The 23308-nt window shown below is 40.0% G+C and overlaps 1 protein-coding gene across 9 annotated transcripts in view; it reads right to left on the bottom strand.

Annotated features, from left to right (window-relative positions):
- usp25 (ubiquitin specific peptidase 25) overlaps positions 1-23308 on the bottom strand; it is a 242263-nt gene that overhangs the window by 153349 nt on the left and 65606 nt on the right. For all 9 annotated transcript variants that reach the window (XR_007569272.1, XM_050035507.1, XM_050035499.1 and 6 more), the window contains 2 exons: positions 9069-9155; positions 5356-5493 (listed from right to left, as the gene is read on the bottom strand). Coding sequence is in view for 8 of the 9 variants with exons in the window: in XM_050035507.1 (XP_049891464.1) it covers positions 5356-5493; positions 9069-9155 (225 nt within the window). In the remaining variant the exon portion in view is untranslated. The remainder of the gene's footprint in view (positions 1-5355; positions 5494-9068; positions 9156-23308) is intronic.

Raw genomic sequence — 23308 nt, 5'->3', positions numbered from 1 at the left:
TTGTGTTTACTTGTGTTATCTTTGACTAATGTTTAAATTTGTTTGATGATCTGAAACATTTAAGTGTGGAAATCATGCAAAAAAAGTAAGAAATCAGGAAGGGGGCAAACACTTTTTCACACCACTGTATTTGTTTAAGTGCCACCTATCACATGCGTGGGCGGCTGTGGCTAAGAGGAAGAGCAGGTTGTCCACTAATCAGAAGATCAACAGTTCAATCCTCAGCTACTCCGGTCCCCACGTCAAAGTATCTCTGAGCAAGATACACAACCCAAATTGCTCCCAATGGTTGTTCCGTGAGGGTGTTAAGAACTGAGTAGCAGGTGGCACCTTGTAAGATAGCCTTGTGTGTGAATGGGTGAATGTGACTCATAGTGTAGAAAGTGCTTTGAGTGGTCGGAAGACGAGAAAGGTGCTATACAAGTGCAATCCATTTACCATCTACCATGTGTGGACATAGACAGTTTTCAAAGGTAATGTAACCACTGTTCCTACAGTGGCAGGTTTACATTTCTCAACTCCAACTCTAAATGGAAGGCTGCATTTTCATCTTTACTAGTTAATAGTTAGCAGCTACAGACAGAGAAAAAATGTACATCTACAAAAAAATCATTCATTCCAACTGCAATAACAGCCCTCAACAGCAGAGGAATTACAGTGCCTTGATCATGACTTGTCCTTTTCTTTTCTTTTAAGTGTCAGTGTTTTGTATCATCTGATGTACCTTTTTTGCATGTTTTTAGATCCTGTAAATGTCTTGGATGTGTTTTAAATGTCTTCTGTGTGTGTGTAAACCTGGTGTTGAGCCCTGTCAAAGACAAATTTCTGTTGCCTTTTGGTTCCAGACAATAAAGTTTTCTATTCTATTCTATTCTATTCTATTCTATTTCACTGTGTTTCTCAAAGGCTAACAACAACTTTTAAGATGGGATTTTTTTCTTGCATTTTACTCAGTATGTGAGTTGACATCATGAATCAAACAAATCTTAAATATCAATATGACAACTCTGACTACTCGATTTTTTGTTTTTGGGTCTATTGCGTGGCATAATCCTTTGTGATAATTGCATTTTTTAAACCCCTTTTTTGGGGTATTTTTACTGCCTTTACTTTTAAACGCATATCACAGTCATTATAAAGGCTTCATACACATGCTATATCTTGTTTTTTTTCAGGACAATCTGGGCTATCCAAATTTGTCATCATTCCATGTCCTTCTATGTGCCTGTATTTTATATTAATTTTTATATCAATGAAAAAAACAAATCTGTGTTACTAAATTCTTACATTTTTACATGTATCTCACCATAGCAAGTTGGAAGTTATTCTGCCATATATGAAGAGGGGAGACTCTCTGGAATCTGGTAATATAAGAACCATGACGCTGGGACATTCTGTCACTTCCCAGCTGTCCAAAACTTGTGGTTTGTGCCAGGCGGACATAATTGCCAGTATTTTTTCATTATTGCAAGAAATTCCATTGACTCATTCACAAGTCAAAAATGTAATTTATCTAAAAGAAACATGCAATATTTACATATAAGATAATTGAAAAATAGTCAGCCAAGTGCAATGATCTCCTCTTAGATAATATTTGCCACTTTGCAGTAAAAAAAAATTCTGGTTGTTCTCTTGTCGACATGATCATGACTTACTTCTCTGTGCTCCGTGCTGCTCTTTGACCTGACCTGAACTTTTTTTTTTCAGTTTCAGTTTTATATATATATATATATGTATATAATGACTACTGCCCTGTCACGCATGCATAATTAGGCTACAGTTGTCTGGGTGCGCAAAAGTGAAGTGCGCTGGTCTTGTCATACAAAGTTTGACAGAGTGTCAACTGGACAATATGGAGATATTTGCATCTTGAAAGCCGGACTACAAATGTGGATAGACAGGGAGAAACAAACGCAAGCCTAAGACATGGTAAGATACGATATTCCTCACTATATGAAGTGACTGATAACAAGATCTGTTTAATGGACTGTAAAGAAATTCTTCAGGTTTTTATTTTGTAGACAATTGATCTGTATTTACAGCGTGATGGGATGACAGCACAATGATGTGTGTGATATCACTGGAAAGCTCCAGTCCTGCGCTTTCATGTGATATGCGTGGCATTTCTGTGCAACCCTGCATTCGCGAGTAATCCATCCAACAGTAATGCGTGTGCAAAGCTGTATGAAAGCTTTGTTATACATAATTTTAGTGTAACTTTATCATTTTTTTTCACTGTGAAAACACTGGACTACCGACAAGTGCTTGGTCTTGTCAGAAAGCTACGGTTCCACTGTTTCACGATGATATGCGTGCCTTCTCGCTATGATGCACGGTCGCGGAGAAAATCCATAGAGAAGAACAGGTGTGAATTTGGATGCACTATCGTTCGGGCCCAAGGGTTGAGCTTTAAAAAATGTTAATGAATTTCTGGGCCCAAGCTCACCTGAGATGGACTGACACAAAGTAAAAAAATGTGCTGTGATCTGACAAGTCCACATTTCAGATTGTTTTTGGACATCATGGATGTCGTGTCCACCGGGCAAAAGAGAAAAATGGACCATCCAGGTTGTTACCAGGACAAAGTACAAAGCCAGCTTCTGTGATGGTATTAAGGCATGTTAGTGCCCATGGCATCATGGGTAACTTCACATCTGTGAAGGCATCATGAATGCTGAAAGGTACATACAGGTTTTGGAGCAACATATGCTGCCCTCCACATAACATATTTTTCAGGGACTTCCCTGCTTATTCCAGCAAGACAATGAGACACATTCTACACGTGTTCCAACAGTGTGGCTTCATAGCAAAAGAATGCAGATACTAGACTGACCTGCCTGCAGACCAGACCTGACTCCTATTGAACATGTGTGGCACATTATGAAGCACAAACTATGACAATGGAGAACCCAGACTGTTAACAAATTAAGTCGTATATCAATCAAGAATGGGAAAGAATTTGACTTTCAAAACTTCAACAACTAGTGTCCTCAGTTCCCTTTAAAAAAAGGAAAGGTGATGTAACACAGCGGTAAACATGCCGTCCCAACTTTATTATAACATATTGCAGGCATCAAAATCAGAATGACTGTATGTATGCAAAAAATAAATAAAGTTTATCAATTTGCGGATTAATTATACTTTGTTTTAGTTACAATATTGGCATTTGATGCTATTTATTCATTTATCTTTTTGTGTTTCTTAAGTCATTGCTATGTTGGTGTATAATGTTGATTTGTTTATGTTAGGGCTGGGCGATAAATTGATTTTATCGATTAATTCGAATTTGTAGTTTAGGCCGATTTGTTTTAATGAAAATCGAGTTTCTATTTAAAATCCGCCACCGCTGCTCCACGCTGGGCTCCCGTAGTTCAGAGTGGGCTCACCCCTGCCCCCTGCGCGCTTGATACACAAACAACATGGCAGCGAGCGCTGAAGAACTCGTTCTCAAGAAAGGGAACGGGTTCTTCAGCACTTTTGTGTGCTCACCTGTGTCTATGAGTGTGTGTGTGTGTGTGTGTGTGTGTGTGTGCGCATCAGGGCCGAACTCTGCCGTGCGCGACACAGAGAGCAGAGGAGGATTTTAGACGCGCACCGTCTAGGGACATAAATGACATGCCGTTGTGTAAATAACATAAATAAGTGTTAACAACGCCGAGCTGGCAGACCCCCGAACCGTAGTAAAGGGACCTCCGAAGACCTTTAGCTTGTGTTAGCTCGTTGTGGCAACAACACATAAACAACGGGACTTAGCCTGCTTTAAAGAACGGCACTTTATTTTCAGCACTGCAGGGATGATGCACAGCCTCTCTCATCAGTGTCTGACTTTTACATAGAGGGAAATAACTCAAAAACAGCATGCAGAACTGCGTAGGCTTCTTCACTGTGGCTGCTCGATGTAAACAACAGAGCACATGCCTCACTTTCTTCCTGGGGCGCATCCGTCTGACGTCACACACCACACCCGGCGCACTAACGTCTCATACCTCCAGCATCAACTACACACATACACAACTCCACACACACAAGCCACACACATCAGGCTCAGCCTGTAACATAACGCTATTTAGTTTGTTTAATAAAAGGACAACGTATAGACCTGTTCTATAGGAAAGGTAACCTTAAATGACTTGATCCAATATGATGGTAGGGGAAACACTGCCGTATGATAAGAAAGGGGTCCGGTGGAAAGCGATCACAGATGCAGTCGCCATGTATATTGCAAGAGATATGGTGTCCATATATAGGCTACCGTGGAAAAGATGGGGTTTATTCACATGCTGAAAGTTTTGGCCGCCAGGTATGTGCTACCAGGCCGCAAATATTTTTTTTTAAACTAGGAGGGGAAAAAATCAATTTAAATCGTGAATCAGAGATTTTTTTTTTAGGCCATATCGCCCAGCCCTAGTTTATGTACTATGTTGCATGTTTTATTTTTATTGCTGCAGTATGGGTGTAGAGCCCAAGATAAATTCCCCACTCTGTGGGACAAAAAAGTTAATCTCCCATCTAGTGCTGAGATCGTATATTGCATTGAAATGGATAGCGCACTCCAGCGCTGTTTCAAACGTGTATTGCAACAAGGGTAGCTGCTGTGTGCCAAAAAGCTATGATAACATTGATGAAACCATGTCATCCGATAATTCATGGAGTGGCTGTGTTTACAATGCCTTATTTCAAATGCACCAGCACTTGTGACAAGCCTGCTTGCTGCTGCTTTTCGTCACTCTACCTGCAGGCGGAAACCGGAAACCGACAAGTGAAAACGCAAAAGGCGATTCCGTATTTCTCAAGTGTGTCCCTGTATATACCTGTATTTTCAAGATGGTGCACGTACATGATGAGACACCTGTCGCAATGTATATGTAAATGAGAATTTCAGGGCTTACGGACATACTTAGATACGCTGATGGAGGTAAATACACATGTGCTAGGACACACTTTTCAAAGTTCAATGAACATGCACATTCTCACTGTTTTTTTTGTGGTGCTGGGACTTGATCCCCTTGGACTTGTACTTTTAAAGAAAAGATGACTCCTGCACTCACTTTTACTCTGCTTTATTTATTCGTCAACGTTTCGGTCAAGCATGGACCTTCATCAGGAGTCATCTTTTCTTTAAAAGAACTAGGACACACTTTTGACTGCAAAATTTGTTTGTCTCAAAGAACAACTGAAATTGTTACACATAGTGCCTTTAAGCTTGAATCGTATCTTGTCTTTGTACTGAATTCAATCAAATATAGGTCAAATAGTATTTGCAGATGTACTGCACTCTGTTTTATACAGCGTCCCGACTTTTTTGGAATTAAGGGTTGTATTATGCCAAGCAGGTCATAGCAGACAGAGGCTTACCTGCTGTGACTCGCTGGACTTGAAGGCGTCTTTGAGGATTTCCACAGCTCGTGACGGATCCACATATTTCCTCTTGGACCCAACCATGAGGGAGAAGAGGTTCCTCAGCTCCTGCATGAAGGGCAGGTTCCTGTGTTCCTGGTCAGAGTAAAACAACAATTTTGTGAAGCAAAAAGTCAGGTCAAAAAAAAAAAATATTTTCAGTGATCCTCTGAGATGAGGAACACTGAAAATATTCTCCTGCAAATGCACTATTTACTACTAATAGAGTAAAAGTTCCAGTACTAGTACAGTACCCAGCAGTTTACCCATTCTTACAGATTCATATCAACAGTAAGAACAACAGACAGGCTGAGGACAGTGGAAAATATGGAGAGACAGACTAATGCATTGTTGGTTTTATGAAACTTATTTACATTAACACAAAAATAGAATATCACCATCTTATCCTAGCTAAGAGGTCTTACTGTTAATATTTATTCTGGAAAGAAAAACAAAGCATTTTGATTTTTTTTTTCTTACCTAACATTAAATTCAAGTGGGCTTGAATGTAAGGGTATAACGTTCCATTGACCTGGATCAATATATATATTCTATGATCAACGATCCAATATTATCTATACAAAGTGAAAACATTGATCCATGTCATCATCTTAAAGCCACAGTGTGTAGGAATTTCTCCCATCTAACGTTGAAATCATATATTGCATTCAAACGGATAGCGCACTCTAGCACCTCACTGGTAGCCGCTGTGTACCAAAAAGCTATGATAACATTGATGAAACCATGCCATTCGATACTTCATTAAGTATTCATTCAGGCTCCTACAAAGACATACGCGACGCGAGTTGACAAACCCCCTTCTCACCATGCTAGCTGTGTTTACAATGTATGACTGTCGGGGCGGGTGTAAATCGAAACAAACCAATCACGTCTTGTCTTTTGACAACTGACAAGTGGCTCAACCTCACACACCTCATCCCTCTCCTCGCATCACTGTCTGTGATTGCATTACCTTTCTCCTTCAGCAACTCTTTCCACCTGGGAAAGGCTACCCCGATGTTGACCCTCGTTTTTTTTAATTTGCTGGCCACGTTGCCTTTTTGATGCCACTTTCTTGGTTACGAGGATTCTGTCTCCTGTGATGCTGCATATGCATGATCCTGCATTATGCTCAAAGAATGGGACTTTGTTATGCTGCAGTAGTGCTGGGGTAGTAGCGAAGCGCCTCTTGCTCCTCTCCTTCGGCTTCTCAGTCACGCAGCGCTGGCCTGGCTCTCAACGAAAACGCTGAAGGCGGGGCTATTCCCTGGTAGTGCTATATGTCCCTTGCTGGCGGATGTATTTTCAAGATAGCGAAACGTTATGGAACCCCCCCACACGACTTACCCGCCCAATGTACAAACAAATCCGAAATTCTCCTTTTACGAGAATAAGCCAGATTATTGGTGGAGGTAATAATACACCAGTGATGACATTTTTATGAATGCAGACATCGATTTTTGCCAATAAACAACTAGAAAATGCTCCACAATGTCCCTTTAAGATTACACCTTTATTTTGAAATTCTGTGTCACTGTCAAACAGCAGCAGGCAGATGGAAAGCAGCCAAGAGAAAGAGACGGATAACGTTATTTTCTTGGGAATAAATGAGCAGTGTGGAAATATTTTCGATAAAGGAGAAAATAAAGGTCAACAGACAAAGCATGTGCCATATGTAATCAAAGTCGTTATGAGACAAAGCACAACGTGCCTGCCTAGATGGGCATCTCACTCATCTCACTTCTCACTACAGCAACATTAGCTGCTCTGTTTTAACAATGTTCAGCTGAAAAAAACGTGCATGCAGGCTGAAATTTAACCATGCTGTTCTTTCAGGAGATGTAGTGATTTAAAGCAATGGTAAGTAAGAAAAATAATCAAGATACATGTGATTTGTTAAGCTTTGAGTAGAGGGGAAAAAGTGTGCTAGCCACTAGGCTAATTTATGCACTGTAAACATGCTTAAGCTAATAATGAGTCACTAGCAAAACCGACTGTTTTGTCTCTGAACCTTGACAGTTATTACTGAGCTGAATTTGATACTTTTGTTAAATTACATTGTTGTTAATCCTCCATATTTTATGGCTGCTGGGAGAAGTTTGCCTTCAGAGCTTTAGGTTTTATGAAAAAGATGATGGTTTGGGTAAAAATGAAAACATTTTTTTAAGAAAATACTTTCTGACAGAAAGCCCTAAAGGTTAACTTATTCCGTATGCTGTTTTATGTGTGTTAGTGGAGTCCATTTTTAAGTAAACTTTAGTGCTTTTATTATTCATGTGTTGTTTGAATGATGGCCAAATGTAAAAAAGAAAGGGATGGCAGCTTCCTCTATAACAGATTGTGTTAAATGGGCAGATGATCCCATCTCATATCAACTGCAGGCCCCTGAATCGCAACGTCTCAAAATTGTATCTAGCAGACTTTGTAACATTGGCAAATATTGTATTGTTGTTCAAGGAATCGACTTAATATTGTATCATGATTAAACTGGTGATTTATACCACTACTTGAATGAAGATTTGAGAGTTATAGATTGGGCCAAGGCAACTGATATAAAAAAATGACTTTCTCAAACCACACTTTCACAGCATAAGCTTTAGTCAAGCTCAGACTATGACAGTTTTGGGACAATTTATCGCAAGTTAACCCCTCCCAACAATTGGAGGAGAAATCTGGTCTGGGACCTTGGTCGGTACTGATGTCGGGCCCAAATTATCTGGTAATGTCAGAGGTTTACAGATCCAGTATTAAACCTCCCCAACTGCTCACAGACTCATTAGGGCCATACTTTCAAACAGGTTTGATACTTAGGAATTAAAATCCGGATGTCATGATTATGGTGACAGCATTATGGAGCATCTGAGTGTGTTGCCAAGGAAAACATGTTTGGAAACATTCTAGCTCTTGAGGCTAATGTTAGTTAGCATACTACTGTTGACAAATATGAAAACAGTTAAAATCTCACTGCAAAGCATTACTAACATAATAGTAAGTTGTTGCACCAAGTCAGTCTCATCAGAGACTATGTGAGAGACATGTGAGGGGCTCCCTTTGGCATGCTAGTCTTCATAAAAGCCTGTAGTGTGTGACACACCATTATTTTCAAATCTTGTTGTGTGTGCATGTCTGAGATTGTAGAGAACACCTGTGAAGTTTCTCCTATGTGCATGATGCAACTCCATTTCAAAATTGTTAGGATTTTAAAACTCCTATTGTGAGCATTCAACACATTTGTTTGTCCATATTTTCCATACTAATAACTTATGTTTCAATGTAGTGGTGACTGTGGCAAGACAAATTTGAGCATCTCAAATCTGAAAAAACTCCAGGACAAATCCAAAGCCCCTCCCTCTAAATGTTCATGTTAGTCCTGGTGGAGAGGCACCAAGGTTTCATCAAACATTTTACAAAGGGTGGGAATCCTTGCAGCTTGCTATCAGTGAGTGAACACAAGGACTAAGACACATAATCACACAGCTGCTGAATGGTGACCCACACTGGCGCCTGCGTGAGGCTAAAGGAGGGATATGAACAGCTGCTGTGAGGTCACATAACATACACAAACTGGTGATCGAACTAAAAAGCTTAAAAAAACAACCAAAAAACACCCATCACACTAACTGCTTCATTTTCCTCTGTTGAGGACCTGAGAAGAAAGGTTGGGGTCTTACCTTTTGGTTGCGAGGCAGGTCGTGGACTCTGGCTGGTGGTGAATAGTTGAGCACCAGCCTCTGAAACTCCAGCAGGTTGAACAGAGACTTGAGGTTGAAGAAGGGATAAAGATATGTTAGTAACATCCAATCATAGACAACCTTGGCTCACATACATTGTTTTCATGGGTTTTTTTAAATACACTGAACAGAAAAACTGCATGTAAAACTGAAATGTGGTATGAGATACAGCAGTTATTATCACCTTGTTTTGAAGTGATTTGATTTGGTGTAGCTCTTGCCATTGTTTTATTTCAAGGTTTTGATTTGCTGTAGGCTTTTTGGTTGTTTTTTGTTCACCCTGAGAGTATGGTCACACATGAGTGACTGCATGCTAGTGACCATTGCTTGCAGAGGTGATATTCGGGTTGAATGTAGGCAGTGCCAGACAACACCGGATTTGACACACACAGAAAGCTAACTTCCTAGCTTATGTTAGGTATCTCGCTAATAAATACCGAGAAATATGATGTGAATGGTACACTTTCCATTTTCTGAGGCTCCATGCCTGTCTCCAGACACACTGCCAGTCAGGCAACATCTCTCATGTGGGGCAGCTTCTTTTTTTAATACAATATGTTTGGATACAGCAACAATCACTGTCTTTCCACACATACTAGTGCTAATTGAGGTTGCAACTTTGTTGCCAAAAACAGGAGGTGAAAATTTGCCAATGTTGACTTCAATCATGTGTGACGGTGCTCTAATGATGTAGCATCATTATCTGCTTACTATCAGGTGTGTTGCCTATACATTAGATCAGCCATGCTCACTAACAGTCATATAATGCCTTTAGACCTTTACAAAATGAGGTACCCCACTATGTAATGCCAAAAGGCCGCAGGTTCATAAAGTTTCAACTTTTTTCCAGTTATTCACACTACTTGGTACTTGGGGTGTGAGGATCCATCAATCTGAATCGATATATCAATATAATAATCAACAATCCAGTATCATCGATACAAAGTGAAAACATCGATCCATATCGTCATCTTTAGCATAGGCTTTTATTTTGAAAGTCTGTGTCACTGTCAAACAGTGGCAGGCAAATGGCAAGCAGCCAAGAGAAAGACTATGAAGATAACATTATTTACTCTGGAGTAAATCAGCAGAATGGAAATATTTTAGATTTCGGAGAAGATACAGGACAACAGACAGAGCACATGGCGTATGTAAACAATGTTGTTACAAGATAAAACACAACATAACGTTACCTGGCTGGACAAGCCTCTCACTCCGCTAACTTCTTGCTTTAGCAACATTAGCTGCTCTGTTTTAGCAACGTCAGGCTGAAAAAACGTGCATGCAGGCTGGTATTCAACCGTGCTGTTCTGTCAGGAGATGCAGTGACTTAAAGCAACACTTACCTTTCTGGAAATTTGACACTTTTCTTTGTTTAGGTTAAAATGCTATTAATGAGCTGATGGCACACTAAAATGTAAGTGAATTCCACCAGAAATAAAAACTTATAATTATACCATTCTAACATGGATCGAATGCAATGATTGGTCGGAGTTTTCTCCTGTCCTGTCTGTCTTCCCCACGTGGAGGCCTCCGACTGACATAACCGCTCGCGTAACATCATCTGCTCTCAGGATGTGGAGTTTTTGACTGTGAAATGTCAACCCTTTTCATCTTACTATTGCACTATATGCACAAATTGTTTTGTTGTTGTTGTTTCTCTTTGCTTGGGGTATGCGAAATGTCATTTTGTTTTTGTGCAGCGCATAAAAATGACAAAGAAGTTCAGTTCAGTTCATAACGTTATATATGATAAGACAGCAGCGGGCGGCAGTAGCTCAGTCCACAGGGACCTGGGTTGGGAACTGGACGGTCACCTGTTCGAGTTCCCATCCGGACCAAATATGGAGTGTGGACTGGTAGCTGGAGAGGTGCCAGTTCACCTCCTGGGCACTGCTGAGGTGCCCTTGAGCAAGGCAACGAGCCCCCCAACCGCTCAGGGCGCCTGACCAAGGTAGCCCCCTCACTCTGACATCTCTCCACTTTGTGCATGAATAGAGTCCTGTTTGTGCATGTGTGTGTCTTTCGGACCTGTGCGTAATTGACAGCAAGAGTGAAAAAACTGAATTGAATTTCCCCTCAGGGGGATTAATAAAGTATATAAAATTAAAAAAAATAAATAAATAAAAAAAAAAATTAAGCATCCAGTTGCTAAAGGCTAACGTTGGCCTACTGCAGCGTAGCCTCTGACACACTGACGTTATCTTCCTTGTGCGTTTCCACTTCCTAGTAACGTTAACACTACTATTTAACAATAGCACTATAACCTTATTCTAAAACTCATCAGTCATCACTGACTCTGGTTGAGTTTTAAAACTCCGGGGTTGCATTTGACTGTCTTGGTTGTATCATTACACTCGCTCTCCTCTTCCGTGTATCTAACATTACCTTGCCAACGCCTACGTCTATCATAGACGAAATGAGGACGTAATGGAGGAGGGGTGAGTAGGCCTTTGGAGGGAGGTGGAGTTGCAGGAGGAGGGGGATGGGACTTTGGAGGGAGGCGGGAGTTGTAGATGTTCAAATTTTGAAAGTGCTGTATGAAATGCAAGAAATGTAAGAGTTGCTTCAAACCACCAGTGAGTAAGAAAAATAATAATGTTGAATGTAATTTGTTAAGCCATGAGTAGAGAAAAAATGTCCGCTAGCCACTAGGCTAATTTATGCAATGTAAACTAGTAAATGGCAAATGAACCTGCATTTATATAGCGCCTTTCTAGTCACCCAACCACCCAAAGTGCTTTTTACACTACGAGTCACCTTCACCCATTCACACACATAATCATAAACTGGTGGCCGAGGCTACCATACAAGGTGCCACCTGCTAATCAATTTTTAACACACACACCGATGGAAGCATCATCGGTAAGCAATTTGGGGTTCAGTATCTTTCTCAAGGATAATTCAACATGCAGGCTGGAGGAGTAGCAGAGTGCAGAGCAGAGTGAAAGTGTGATTAAGCTAACCGTTCGTTAATTCATGCAGAAATATATCACTCCGCTTCTTCAACCAACAGGGCTCCTCATTCCATTCTCATTCCTCTTAATATCTCTCCAATGTCTGAAGAGGTAGATGTGGGCCCAATCCCAATTCCTATCTTAAGCCTCAATCTTAACCCTCAGTCTCAAAAATCCGCACTCCAGCGAAGTGCTAGTGCTGTCCCGATTCTCAGAGTGTTGAGTTGAGGGTCAAGAATAAGGGCTGTATGGCCCTCACTTTTAAGATTTTCCAGGACCACCCTTGGCAATAAGTGCTATCCCAGAATCCTTTGCGTATCATCCGCCGAGCTCAGCCGAACCCAGCCGAGTACAGACGATTCAGTCAATGCAAGATGGCGGCGACAAGCGTAAGGAAGCAGAGTTATCAATGTGAGTATTTTCCTCGTTAATAGTTGTTTTAAAATTATGATAACCATTGCATTATCTTAGTTTAACGTCATTTTATGGACTATAGACCTCTTTGTAGCGTAACACACATATTTTTGGTCACGGGCGACGGCTTGCCTGCCCCGCCGCACGTAACCCCGGTTCTCTGATAACCGAGTATGCTGTCATTCAGTTACAAAAAGTCATTTTTCTCAGTGATAATGTAGTTGTTAAGTTGTTTTAATATACGTGAAATGTTTGCATCGACATTTTTGTAAGATGACCGGACGGTGTCATCTCCTGTAGCCGTAGAGTCTGCAGCTGGTAACGTTACAGCTGCAGGTTAACGTTAGTGATCGTATTATCTGGTGACTTTCCGCTGAATAAGTTACGTCGGTTGTTGTGGTACAGGTTATTTGGTTGAATATCAACTTATAACCCAAAGAGTGAAACGTTAACGTGGATGAAAGTCACCAGATAACACTTGTGTGACTGTGTAAACAGCCTCACCAGTTCTGCTGGATGTTGACTACAGTATTCATTGTGATAATACTTGCAATACTGCATGAAACTAAACTAATAACTTAACGAATATCTGACAGGTAGCCCAAAAAAATAAAAAATAAAAGAAAGTAATGTTGTTATCTCTGTTCCATTTCAGGGCCACCAGACAAAACACAAGCCCTGATTCATTTCAGGGCCACCAATGAAGACAAGTTTACAAAAAGCAAGCAGGCTCCAAAAAAACTATGGGAGTGAGTAATTTGTAACTTGTGAACTGTTCATATTCATAACATAATTCTCAGTCACAACGGCAACTGTTCCCCTAGTGATCAAGCATTCTGTTTCAATATGAAATCAGCACAGCTGCAGACGACATTGTCGAGTTTGGTAACTGTACATTTGTTTTGGAGCTGCCCCTATACTGTCACTTTTTGGAAAGATTTTGTCGAGTATATTCGTTGCAACATTTATGTTCTATTTTCACTACTGTACAAAGATGTGCTGTTGGGATTTTATGATGTCAGCATTTCAAAACAAAAACAATTTTGTATCATTAATCTATCTATTATCTTAGCAAAATTCCATATTCATAAGAGTAAATTTTGAAAATATGTAAACAATTTAATTGTTTGAGCTGCTGAACTTTTTTATTTATTTGTTTGTTTATTTTATTTCTTTTTCTTTTCTCTTAACCCTGGCATATTTGTTCTGTTCATGTCTGTCACTGCTTGTTTTGGACAAGAATTTAAATAAAGTGTTGGGAAAAAAAACAACTCATCACGTCTTTTTATCGACGACTACTGATGACATATATTTCTTCTTCTTTGAACTGACAGACTGGACGGAGTTTTGGCATATTGCTGCCCCCGACAGTCTTAAGACATATTTGCCTTTGAGGGGTGTCCCATTTTAAAGTCACAAGACAGCCCTTAACACTTGGTTTTGAGGGCTAGTGAGATTGAGGGTTGAGCTTGAGAATTAAGATTGAGGGTTAAGATAGGAATTGGGATTGGGCCATGACAACCCTTAATACACATAAAGTTATTCAACAACAGTAAATACTTATTCCGTAACCTCATATGAAGTGTGTGCTGCATCTTTGAGCATTTTTGATGATGGCCTCCGTCCAGTCCTTTCATCTAACCGCATTTAATCATAGTTGTCTTTGTTTTTGTTGACAGGTAGTGGCAGCTGGTATGTCTTAAAATTCAAGTCTCGAGCCATGACTCCTTGAATCTTGGCAACCAATAACACAACAAGCTTATTGAGGGTTTTTGAAGATGAGCCACAGAGTAGACTGTTGCAGTAGTCCAGACTGGAGGTGACGTAGGTGTGGATGAGGGTTTCTACAGCTGAGGTGGTGAGGGATAGACGGAGGCGGGTAATGTTCTTGAGGTGAAAGAAGGCTGTTTCGGTGGTGTTAAAGTGCTGGTCGAAGGAGAGGGATTGATCAAAAATGACGCCAAGATTTTGGATGTGAGGGGAGGTGGATACTGTGGAGCCGCCGATGTTGAGGGTGAAGCTATGGGTGGATTTTGTGAGTGCTTTTGGTCCAATGATGATAATTTCAGATTTGTTGCAGTTTAATTGGAGGAAGTTGGTTTGAAGCCATGATTTCATTTCATTTCTGCAGTTTGTCAGGGTTGGGCGGGTGGCAGTGGAGATTGTCTTGGTGGAGTTGAGGAGCTGGATATCATCGGCAATGCAGTGTAACTGGAGACCATGTGACCATGCGGATTATGTGACCAAGGGGGAATAGGTACAGGATCAAGAGGAGGGGACTGAGAACTGAGCCTTGGGGGACAGCTTGGAGGAGGGGAGCAGTAGGTGATTTGCAGTTATTGATGGAGATGAACTGAAGTCTGTCAGAGAGATATGATTTGAACCAGTTGAGAGCAGTGCCAGTGATGTTAAAGACGTTTCAAGTCAGATGAGAAGGATGGAGTGATTGATGGTGTCAAAGGCAGCGCTGAGGTCGAGGAGGATGTTGAGGTTTCTGCTATCAGAGGAGAGAAGGAGGTCATTAGTGATTTTGAGGAGGACAGTGTCAGTACTATGGTTTGATCGAAATCCGGATTGGAATGTTTCATATATGTTATTGACTGAGGGGTGGTACTTCAATTGGGAGGCTACAGCACATTAGTTTGGACAGAAAGGGTAGGTTGGAGACTGGCCTAAAGTTATTTGGGATGTCAGGGTTGAGTCCAGGTATTTTTAGATCGGGGTGACAGCAGCAATTTTGAGAGATGGTGGGGCAATGCCAGTAGGCAGGATGGAGTTAATTGTTGCAATGATTACCTGGAAAGCAGGCCTTCACAAAGTATGAGGGGACGGGGTCCAGGGTGCAGGTGGCAATTTTCAATCCAGTGGTGAGCTTAGAGAGGTCTGTAAGGGAGACTGGGGTGATCTCTGACAATGGTTGGCAGGAGAAAGGGGGGCAGCTGGGTAGAGGGGGAGCAGATGTAGTGCTGGTTAAGTTACTATAGATGTTGTCAATTTTAGTTTGGAAAAATGAGAGGAAGGAGGTGCATTTGTGAACTGTAAATGACTGGGAGCTGCTGTCCAGGGTGTTGAGGAGTTTGTTGATAGTGGAGAAAAGTGCTTTTGGGTTTCCAGAGCCAAAGTGAAACAGTTGAGAGTAGTAGGTGGGTCAGGCACAGGAAAGGGTGTTTTTGTATTGCTGCAGATGGTCCTTGAGGGCTTCCAGGTGAACTGTGAGACCTGTTTTATTGCAGAGTCTTTCGAGTTGCCAGGCACGAGTTTTCATTAGACGGAGTTCTGGGGTGTACCAGGAAGCAGAGTTGGTGAAGGAGACTGTTTTGTTTTTGAGGGGTGCAAGATGGTCGAGTGAGACTGTAGTAGTCTGTGAGGTCTAAGGGGCTGTGAAGGTCGATGAAGGGAGAAGTGGATATTTTTTCAGAGGGAGGATGAGAGGGAGGTAGGGGAGACAGAGTTTAGTTTACGGAAAGTGAGTGTGCGTATCTACTTTGGCAGTGGGGTGGGGATGTCAATGGACACGGTGATGGCTAAGTGGTCAGAGATGGTGAGGTCGGATCCAGAGTGATGATGCAAGGTGAGTCCAGTGGAGCAAACAAGGTCCAGAGTGTGACCAAGGTTATGGGTGGGAAAACTGACAATCTGAAAGAAATTAAAGCAGTTGAGTATATCAATGAAGTCTGTGGCTGCAGAGGAGTTTGTGGAGTCAATGTGGATATTAAAATCTCCAAGGAGGAGGACTGAGGGGGAGAAAGAACAGAGCTGAGTCAGAAAGTCAGAAAGTCAGAAAAGTCAAAAAGGAATGATGGGTGAGGTTTAGGTCAGAATGGAGTCACATACCTGGGTTCCAGTGTTTTTAGCATGTTACAAAAGCCTTTGTTTTAACATGCTGTATGGACGCATCCGTTGTTAGCGCAGTTAGCTTTTTTTGTTGTTTTTATTTGTTTTGTATGATTGAACAGATCCAAGTTCACATGCATTTAACTGTTTGATTTGTACAGTTATGAAAATACCTACGATGTGTAGTCCACAAATAAGCATGTGCCTGTATGTGTGTTTCTGCTCACCATCCTCCTCCCTTCCCATGGTGACCTTACACCCCACCCCCCCTCCCCAAAGAGCTCTATGAACCAAGGATTAACCTCCACATATATATATATATATATATATATATATACATATAAATGCATGTACTGCATACATATAATACATAGACATACATGCATACATACACCCACTTACATACATATATCTTAACATTACAAATATATTGCACATATGTTGAGTCAGAGTTGTAACAATAAAAATAAAATAAAATGAATATACAAAACTGATTGTCGCATTTCCACAAAACATAGCAAATACAACCATTAACTAACACTCAAGAGTTTAGCAATATTAACTATTGATTAGATTTGTAATGACATAACTTTAGTTAGTGTCTCTGCCCAGGATGAGATTGTTTTCCTGTTAGCACAGTGTATTTTGGCGACAGAGAGCTCATTATTAATTACCTCAAGAAAAGTATTAATCCATTGTGAGACTGAAAGAATACAGTGGTATGAAAAAGTTTAGGCACCCCTCTGAGACTGCATAACAATTTACTCTGACTTCACAGAAAATGATCACAGTGGCATGCCATTCATTTTCTAATAAAAGCTGAGTACTGGGGTATTTTCCAGACAAAGATTTTTAGTGTAGCAATATTGTTGTATGAAATTAAATCAGATGTGAAAAATAGGCTGTGCAAAAATTTGAGCACCCTTGTAATTTTGTTGATTTGAATACCTGTAACTACTTAGCACTGATTAATTGGAACACAAAATTGGTTTGGTGAGCTCATTAAGCCTTGAACTTCATAGACAGGTGCATCCAATCATGAGAAAAGGTATTTAAGGTGGCCAATTGCAAGTTCTTCTTCCCTTTGAATCTCCCATGAAGAGTGGCAACATGGGGGCCTCAAAACAACTCTCAAATGACCTGAAAACAAAGATTGTTCAATATTATGGTTTAGGGGAAGGCTAAAAAAAGCTATCTCAGAGATTTCAGCTGTCAGTTTCCACTGTGAGGAACATAGTGAGGAAATGGAGGACCACAGACACAGTTCTTGTTAAGGCCAGAAGTGGAAGGCCAAGAAAAATATCGGAGAGGCAAAGGCGAAGGATGGTGAGCATGGTCAAAGACAACCCACAGACCACCTTCAAAGACCTACAACATCATCTTGCTGCAGATGGTGTCATTGTGCATCGTTCAATAATTCAGCTCACTTTGCACAAGGAGAAGCTGTACGGGAAAGTGATGCAGAAGAAGCCTTTTCTGTACACACGCCACAAACAGAGTCGCTTAAAGTATGCAAAAGCACATTTGGACAAGCCAGCTTCATTTTGGAATAAGGTGCTGTGGACTGATGAAACAAAGATTGAGTAATTTGGTCATAACAAGGGGCGTTATGCATAGCGGCAAAAGGACACAGCATTCAAAGAAAAACACTTGCTACCCACAGTAAAATCTGGTGGAGGTTCCATCATGCTTTGGGGCAGTGTGGCCAGTGCCGGTACTGGGAATCTTGTTAAAGTTGAGGGTCGAATGGATTCCACTAAATATCAGCAGATTCTTGAGAATAATGTTCAAGAATCAGTCACAAAGTTGAAGTTATGCCGGGGCTGGATATTTCAACAAGACAACGACCCAAAACACTGCTCAAAATCTACTCAGGCATTCATGCAGAGGAACAAGTACAATGTTCTGGAATGGCAATCCCAGTCCCCAGATCTGAATATCATTGAAAATCTGTGGGATGATTTGAAGCTGGCTGTCCATGCTCAGCAACCATCAAACTTAACTGAACTGGAGATGTTTTGTAAGGAGGAATGGTCCAAAATACCTCCATCCAGAATCCAGACACTCATTAGAGGCTATAGGAAGCGTCTAGAGGCTGTCATTTTTGCAAAAGGAGGCTCTACTAAATATTGATGTGATTTTTCTGTTGGGGTGCCCAAATTTATGCACCTGTCTAATTTTGTTTTGATGCATATTGCACATTTTCAGTTAATCCAATAAACCTCATTTCACTACTGAAATATTACTGTGTCCATCAGTTATCTGACAGATCAAAATGAAATTGCTTTTCCAAACACCCAATGATTTATAAATGAAAATAATGGAAATTGTCAGGGGTGCCCAAACTTTTTCATACTGACTGTATGTGGTGGGTGCCAGCGAAGAGCTAAAATCTTTTTTGCAGCAGTTAGACCAGCTAACATTATGTATCTTTGTGAACATGTCAGCTGTAGAGATGAAATGTCATTGAGGCGTAAAATAGTAGGACAACAAGGAATGTCAACATTTAAAATTTGTGATTAGTTAGTACAAACTTGTCTCCAAAAGTTAGCTACATCTCTGCATTCCCAAAACATGTGCATAAACAAGCCAGCTTGATTGTCTGGGCAGAAATCACAATTTGCTGATGGATTAAGTTTCATAAGGTAACGTTTCCTAGGTGTAAGATATGTTCTATGAGTGAAGTTAAAATGTATTTGCTGATGATTTGGATTCTTGGAAGGGTCAACAATGGTTCCCCATATTCTTTTCCAACTGTCATCCTCCAAGGGTACCCCCAGTTCCCACCTGCTGGATGTACAAAGGTTTGTAACTAGCTTTTGACAACATAGAGTAAAGTTCTGATACTACACTTTTTGTTTGATCTTGTTTACTTAATATTTTATGTATTCTGTGGATAGTAAGCAAGCGGTGTGTTCCAGGGAACACCATAGGCCTTCATGGAAGATCTCAGCTGGAGGTACAAGAAAAATGATGAAGCAGGTAAATTGAAAGTAACCTGCAGTTCATTTAAAGAACGTAATCCATTACCATAAAAGATATCTCCTAAGACATGAACACCTTTAGTCTTCCAAAATGGAGATGAAAATGGGGCAGACCCAGAGAGAAGGGAGTGATTATGAAAAATCGGGCTGTTTAGATGCCACTGAGTTGTGTTAGATGTTTTTTCTGTTTTACGCCATCCTGACAAGAAATAAGTGATGATGGGGCAAAAATGAAGTTTGGCGTGTTTAAGTGATATGGCAGAGTGAACTAAATCTATTAATCTATGAAGGTAGACTAAATTTTCTTCTACAGATCCCCATGACACAACAGCATCAGAGTTAAACCAGGTTGAGAGAGGTCTTAAAACAAATGACCAGGCACAGTGTTTAAAATTGGGGACCGAGAGACCTGAAGATTTGTGATGTTTTAATGTGGATAATTTGACACGGGGTCACTTCCCTCCCCATGTGAAAGTGGTTATTAGTAAATTAATCTTTTCCCAATATTTAAGAGGTGGTGATAACGGCAACATAGATGAGAAGAAATTCACTCGTGGCAAGATGTCCATTTTCACTGTGGAGACGCGAGCCTGAAATGAAATCGGGAAATGAGCCCATCTTTCCAGATCAGCAGCTATGCGTTTATAAATTCCCCAGTAATTGTTTGTTATTACTATTAAGACAGGGAGAGATGTCTACTCCCAGACATTTAAACTGTTTCACTGTAGGAATAAGTGCCGGTAAGGAGGAGACTAAATTAGAATTTAATGGTAACAACACAGATTTGGACCAGTTTATTTTATAGCCGGAGTGGGTTCCAAATTTGTTAAAAGTTTCCAAGATGTAAGGAATGGCAGTAGGAGCTTTGTCCACATACAATAATATATCGTCACTGTATAACGAAATATGATGGCTGGTGTTTTGGAAAGCTATAGGTTAAATGTGAGGGTGTTGTCTGATTTGTGAGCTAAGGGTTCTAGCGACAGTGCAAATAAAAGTGGACTTAAAGGACAACCTTGACGGCATGAACATGAGATGGGAAATCTATTGGAGGTATTGTTTGCTGTGACAACTACAGCTGAAGGGTTATTATAAAGAACTTGAATCAATTTAATGAAAACCCCTCCCAGTTGAAAGCGGTCCAAAACTATCCATAGATAATCCCATTCAAGCCGATCAAAGGCTTTTTCTGCATCTAAAGATAAAATGGCACAGGGTGAAGTAGTACCTACAGATGCATATATGGCATGCAATAAGCGACATATATATTATTAGAGGCTGAACATGTCTTAATGAAACCTATTTGGTCATGATGGACTAATTTAGTCATATATGATTCTATGCAATTGGCCAAGACGGGAGCATATATTTTAATTTCTGAGTTCAAGATTGACAAAGGTCTATAATTACTACACAGGGTGTGGTCTTTGTTGGGTTTAGGAATAACAGATATTGCTGAATTTTAAAGACAGAGATACATCCCAGGATGCTTAAATTCCTTCTTTTTTTATCTTTCCATTTTGTTTGTTGTTTGGACTATAAAGCATACTTCCACTTTATATGGGCTATGAGCAGAGGCAAATGATGCCAAGCCAACTTTCTCAAGTGAGGTGTCTTATGTTAAATAGGGGGAGGGGGGAGGGGTTCTACTCCTTAGTGGGACTCACAGGGATGAAGGTGTGGGTGGGTTAAATTTTAATTTCGGGTTGTTTTTTTGTTTTTGTTTTTTTATGTGGGCTCATGGCGACCTGGGGGTGGGGGCAAGATCTCTGAAGTTATTGTTATTGTTATCTTTCAAATGAAACTGTTTTTCACCTCTGCTAAAATGAAATATTATGACAAGTAACTTCAGTATAAATATTGCAAGTTGGAATACAAATGGCTTAAACAGTCCTGTTAAACGTGCTATATGTCTAGACTATCTCCGTAGACACAAACTAGATGTAGCTTTTATACAAGAATCCCATTTAAAGAATTCTGATCCCCATCGTTTCTCTAACACATTCTATTACACAGCTGCATCTGCCTCGGTTAACACCAAAACCCGGAGCTCTCTTGTTGTTCTTAAACGGAATTTATCCTTAACAGTACTAGAAAATTATGGCAGCACTGATGGATGTATTTCCTATGTAAAAAACATCATTTCTGGGTGGAAATTTGTCTTTATATCCATATATGCACCTTATCAATTCGACCTTGTTTTCTGTAATGATGTTACTGAACTCCTATCTAGTTTGCAAGAATTTGCAATTATTATCGGCGCAAATATGAATGCTACTCTAAACCCTATACTTGACAGTTCTTGTCCTCGAGACCAGCACTCTCAGAAACTTGCCACTGAAGCTTTTCAGGGCCTCTTATCTGATTTCAGTTTAACAGATTTGTATCGTTCTTTACATCCTACCTCTAGAGAATATAGCTTCTACTCTGACAGACACAAAACCTACTCCAGAATAGAGTATTTGCTAGTCACTACCCCAGCCATTTCACAGCTTCATCAGATAGACATTATTTCTAACCCATTGTCAGATCATGCTATTGTCTTTGCCAAAATAACTCTAATTGACACTCCAATTAAAGCCACCATGTGGCGTTTCATCATAACATTACTTAGGAATGACGATTTTTGTGATTATTTCAAGAAGCAACTTAATACATTTTTGTCTGAGAATGCTAGAACTGTAAATGACCCACGCATGTTGTGCTATGCTGTCAAAGGTTGTATTCGAAATACATCAATCTCCTTTTCATCCTATTTAAATAAGGTCAGATTGAGGAAAACAAATGAATACGAATCACTGTTAAACAATCTGGAGCAAGAACAACAAAGAGTGGGCTTCTCAGCACTTTTTAAGGGGAAAAAAAAGAATCCTCAAATGCTCATATGAATCGGCTGAATCTGAATCAACTGACGTAATTCTGAGTTGTTTACAGCCATACTTTTTAGTCTAACGAAGCTAACCAAGTTCCAGGTTTCACAGATCCCCAATGACACAGTTTTATAATCATTTTAATTATTTTTTAATTGAACAATCTAACAATTATTTTTTCGATTAGTCAATTAATCTAATGACTAATTTATCAATTATTCTAAATGTATTTTTTTTTTATTATTCAATTAATATAACAATACAATTTACCCAAACATATTTATCAAAAACTTGTCTCACTAATACTGAAATATTTTATTCAATCATGTGGGCCAACACATAGATACAGACAACCATTCACGCTCACATTCACCCCTACAGGCAATTTAGAGTATCCAGTTAACCTGTGACACAGAAATGAATTTACTCACTGTATATCATAGCAAACCTTTCCCTGACCTGGACAATCAGCATTTTTACTGAAGTAGTAGACTTTGAACTAATAATGGTTTTGACATGGAGTGATATGCAATTTAGATGATCACTGGCAAATATATATTTGCATCAGCCTTGGGGTGAGGTAATTAACTTGAACTATTTACAGATTGTAACAGCAGTCACAGACTGTAACTACAGTCTGTAACATTAGTTTAACATGTTTTCTCACTCGTGCACATCCATTAAAGTAAACACAAAAAAATAAAATAGCCGAATAACACCATTAGATGACACATGGTGTAACATTAGCGATGGTGCTGAAAGTTTAGGTAACTACTACTAACAGAAACACATTCAGCGTGTTGATAATCCTAATATATCATGCCTAGATGGGGACAAAAATTAAACAGGATGGTGCTGTCTGCTGCTGTCTTAAGGAAGCGCTCCAGGATGCTTTCACTTCAAGTGTGTGTGCATGGCCCTTGCACTCCTGTTAAAGGGCCAGTGTGTAATATTTGGCATGGTTTATTGTAAAAATCTGAATCTGAATCTGAATATTCTACCCATTAATATGTTTATATAAGTGTATAATCACTATAAAATAAAATTTGTTTGGTTTTCGTAGCCTTATAATTATGCTTTTATATATATATATGTATAGCAAGGGCCTTGCTTTAGAGAGG

This window comes from Epinephelus moara, chromosome 3 (genome assembly GCF_006386435.1).
Source record: "Epinephelus moara isolate mb chromosome 3, YSFRI_EMoa_1.0, whole genome shotgun sequence".
In the NCBI taxonomy this organism is placed as follows: domain Eukaryota; kingdom Metazoa; phylum Chordata; class Actinopteri; order Perciformes; family Serranidae; genus Epinephelus; species Epinephelus moara.
The sequence above is the reverse complement of the archived record's forward strand: the minus strand, read 5'-3'. Positions and strand labels throughout refer to the sequence as shown.